The sequence below is a fragment of the Phragmites australis genome, chromosome 4, assembly GCF_958298935.1.
Source record: "Phragmites australis chromosome 4, lpPhrAust1.1, whole genome shotgun sequence".
Taxonomy (NCBI): Eukaryota; Viridiplantae; Streptophyta; class Magnoliopsida; order Poales; family Poaceae; genus Phragmites; species Phragmites australis.
Genome location: NC_084924.1, coordinates 37,079,123 through 37,083,302, shown reverse-complemented (window position 1 = coordinate 37,083,302; position 4,180 = coordinate 37,079,123). Strand labels below are relative to the sequence as shown.

The window sequence follows — 4,180 nt, the reverse complement described above, 5'->3', positions numbered from 1 at the left end:
ACATGACCTGTTGTTTGTCATATGAAAAGCATGGGGGCTTGGGTATTGTGAATACAAGAATTTTTAATGCTTATTTAATTACTAAATGGATTTGGAAATTATATCATAACAAAGAAGAGGACTAGTGTAAATTGCTTACAACTGAGTATATGCCTCATGGAGATTTCTTTCAGTCCAAGGCAGCACGAGGTTCTCAATTTTAGTAGGGCTTGCACAAAGTTAAACATAGGATTGGAAATGGGAATCGTACTCTCTTTTGGCATGATGTTTGGTTGATAGATACTCCTTGCAGAATACATTTTCCCAATTTATTTGCAATATGTGCTGATCCTAATGCCAAGGTGGCTACTCTATTTGGAATTGGCAAATTGGTTTTCGAAGGATGTTTGGTGATAGAGAGCTTAAAGAATGGGAATCTCTCTTGATTCTATTTTATAGTGTTTATTTTTCTAATCAAAATATGTAGTAGAATGGGCCCTTGCACCTGATAAAAAGTTTTCAACAAGATCTTTTTATCATTTCATAACTTCTGGTGGTCTATCAAGCAGACATGCTGAAAAACTATGGAGTTGTAAGATACCCCTGAAAGTTAGAATGTTTTTTGGCAATTGTTTCAAGATAAAGTGCAATCTGGAGATAAACTTTGTAAATGCAATTGGCAAGGGAATGCTTGCTGTAGTCTATGTGGTGCTAGAGAGATTTCAGACCACATTTTCTTTAGATGTTCTATTGCTCGCTTTATATGGAGTATTTTGCATGAAGTTTTTGGCTGGGAAGGCCAACCTACTTCTGTTTCTGATCTTTGTTTAGATTGGCTTCCAAAAAGATTTCGTGTGCATTACTAGCCAGGTCTTTATTTTTTTGTAGGATTTGCATGAGCAATTTGGAACAAGATGACTATCAGAGAGAGTTTTCTAACAATCCCATTGATGTGTTTTTTGCCGGTATTTCACACTTACAGAAATGGCGAATTTTTCTGAAGGCGGTCGACAACATGAAGGTGGAACAAATCTTGACGAGGGTGTTACAGTGGATGAAGACTTTCAAATCCTCTTAAGCGTGCTTATCAGATGTGGTCTTCCTCTAAGTTGGTTTTTGCTAGTTAATCTGTTGCTTCTGTGTCCTTTTAATCTGATTTAGCAGATGGTGCTGAGACCAACATAACAAGATAAGGATGTAGTAAATCTGTGCAAGGGTACTGAGATGCTACAAACCTTAAGACATCAAGTGTTTATCTTTTGTTTGGTTACATATGTTGTACTAGGACAGTTTGCTGCTTTGATCCTCAGTGCCTGCATTATAAACTGGTGTCCCCAGTATCAATACCCAAACGGTAAACTATGTCGCTTTTAGTAAAAGCGGGGTTAATCCCTTCTCTCTCTAAAAAAAGACACGATGCAGAATCATCTCATCCCTGTATCGTGCCGTGCTATTGGCATGCAAACAATTGGTGACCCTCGCAGCAAAGAATTGTGGTGAATCAAATCCACAGGCCATGGTCACAGGTGACGGATACCAAACTTGCAAGCAAACTTCATCCATCCGTATATCCAGGGCGGGAAGCCATCAAACTCACCCAAAATTTTTGCCCATGTGGCCTCAACGCAGCGGCACCGCGAAGATAACACCACAAGTTGCACAGCAGTACAGCAACCCCTCTCCCTCTCTCTCTCTCTCTCTCTCCAACGCGAAACCAAGACCCGCCGATTTACTCCTCCATGATATTCCATAAACTTAGCCCACACAAATTGCAGCGCCGGAACCCCACACTATATATACGCCATTGGCACACTCCCCCGTTTCTTGCACTCACAGCATCTGCTCTGCTCCTTTCCTTCCTTCGCAATTGACTCCTCCACACCTCACCCTCTCTGCTCCTCTCATCGTGCTCTGTCTTCTGTCGCCTCAAAGACGCATGGATATGGAGTGGCTGCGCAGTAAATGCATCGGGAAGGGCGCGTTCGGCACGGTGCACCTGGCCGTGGACAGGACCACCGGCCGCACCTTCGCAGTGAAGTCGGTGGACGCCAAGAACGCGCCGGCGGCGGCCCTGGCGTGCCTGGAGAGCGAGATAAGGATCCTGAAACGGCTGAGCTCGCCGTACGTCGTGGCGTATCTCGGGGACGACGGCGCGACGGGGAAGACGAGGAACCTGCACATGGAGCTTGTGCCCGGCGGGAGCACTGCGGAGGCGGCGGCGAGGTGTGGGGGCCTTGGGGAGCGCGGCGCGCTGGGCGTCCTGAGAAGGGTAGCCGCCGCGCTGCGGTACCTGCACGACGTCGCGGGCGTGGTGCACGGAGACGTCAAGGGGCGGAACGTGCTCATCGGCTGCGACGCCGGAGGCAGCGGCGCGAAGCTCGCTGACTTCGGCGCGGCGAGGCTGGTATCCGACGCGGAGCCCCGCGGGCCGCGCGGGACGGTCGCGTGGATGGCGCCAGAGGTGGCGCGCGGCGGCGCGGCGACGCCGGAGTCGGACGTGTGGTCCCTTGGATGCACCGCGCTGGAGCTGCTCACCGGGAAGCGGCCGTGGTCGGAGCTCGGCGGCGCCTGCGAGGTCGGCGAGCTGCTGCTCCTCATCGGGTTCGGTGAAAAGCTCCCCGCGCTCCCCGCGTGCCTGTCCGACTCGTGCCGGGACTTCCTCGACAAGTGCCTCCGGCGGGACGCCGGCCAGCGGTGGAGCTGCGAGCAGCTGCTGCGGCACCCCTTCCTCTCCGCGGACGCTCACGACGACGCCAGCGAGCCGTCGCCGTTTCCATCTCCTCGCGCGGTTCTTGATTGGGCCGTGTCGGATTCGGACTCCGAGGCGCTGGGCGACGCGGAGCCCGAGAGCGAGCACGAGGTCATGGCGCGCGCCAAGGGGCGGGTTGCCGAATTGACCTCAAACGGGCCGCGCACGAGCTGGGAGGAGCTGGAGTGGGCGAGCAGCCCCACCTGGGCGGCCGAGACTTGGGCCCCACCGCCCAGTTCCGTGGCGGGAAATGACAACGCAGGTGGGCCCGCCTCAAGCGCCGCCGCCGTCTCCGACGGCCGTGGTCATGTCGCCATCGTCGGCACCGGCACCGGCGGTGGGTTCCGCTGCGCCCACGGCCGTCCTAGTTGTCACGGCCACTGTTGTCACTATAAATGCGGGGTTGGAGTGGTAGGACTCGGCTGGCCGCCGTTGGCCGTTGTACTCGTGCTGGTGCCATGTACTGTTGTTCCCCTCATCGATTCAATCCAATCAAAGTTTGTGTCTAACCAAGCAGCCAATGAGTTTTGCGTGCCGTTTTGGTTGCGTTTTTCGTTTGATTTTGACTGAAATCGCTGCTGATCGGGTGAGCCCGCCAGGATTAGTCGATCTGCGCGGCGCTCTGCAGCTCTCCGCCAGGGCAGATTCGTAGTTTTGCAGAAAATGCTAGTGCTCCGTACTTCCGAGTTGACTAATTTCTTTCGAAGTGCAAAAGGGGCATTTACGTGGTGGTCTGGTCAGACGGAATGACATGCAGGCAAGGATATGCAAAAATGGTAAAAAGAATGGACTCGACTCATTCGAGAAAATGCAGTGTGGTGTTGGATCTGAAGTGGCAAAATGCCAGATAGAATTTTCCAGTGTGCTACCGCTAGTATATCACACACTGCCACAACTGTGCTAGCCCAACCCAGCGTGCCCGAGCTGTGTGGGGAGAGCCCAACCCAGTCTGCTGAAGACTCCGTGGAAGCAGAGCGGTCGTAGCGCACGGTTACCCAGAAATTTCTGCAGCGGAAAGATTTTGTTCAGAAAGGGCCCGTATGTACCCTTGCATCGACATCTCGGCGTCCCGTGCTATTCACAATCAATGAATACCGCTATCATACATGCAACTCGCACTGAACATGTACCGAAGCTTCGTTCACATCAATCTTAATCTGCACTGCGATCCCTGGTAGGGATCACACATCTGTGGTACACCACCAGCCTATCCCGCGACAAGTAGATCGATGTGCTTGCCAGCACCACGGATATGAGCATAAATACGCGAAGATACATGCGTACATCACATTGCGGCAATAAGGAGGATATGCATGCCGTACCAGGAAGATTTCAGCATTAGTTTTTTATAGCAGATCAATGGGACATCATGCCCTGCCTACCATGATAGTAAATTCGCCGTATCGGTATTCAGATGGCAGGTGAAGATTGATCCACGGGTACATCATATTG

General features: G+C 51.9%; 1 protein-coding gene across 1 annotated transcript; it reads left to right on the top strand.

Annotated features, from left to right (window-relative positions):
* The first annotated feature begins 1,687 nt into the window (after positions 1-1,687).
* Positions 1,688-3,415, top strand: LOC133916323 (mitogen-activated protein kinase kinase kinase 18-like). Its single transcript, XM_062359942.1, has one exon. It carries the CDS (start codon positions 1,916-1,918, stop codon positions 3,296-3,298), a length of 1,383 nt encoding a protein of 460 aa, XP_062215926.1. The 5' UTR covers positions 1,688-1,915; the 3' UTR covers positions 3,299-3,415.
* Positions 3,416-4,180: the final 765 nt, after the last annotated feature.

Bases quoted from the DNA above. Each gene is read 5' to 3' on its own strand.
- LOC133916323 (XM_062359942.1), top strand. From the start codon at position 1,916: ATGGATATGGAGTGGCTGCGCAGTAAATGCATCGGGAAGGGCGCGTTC.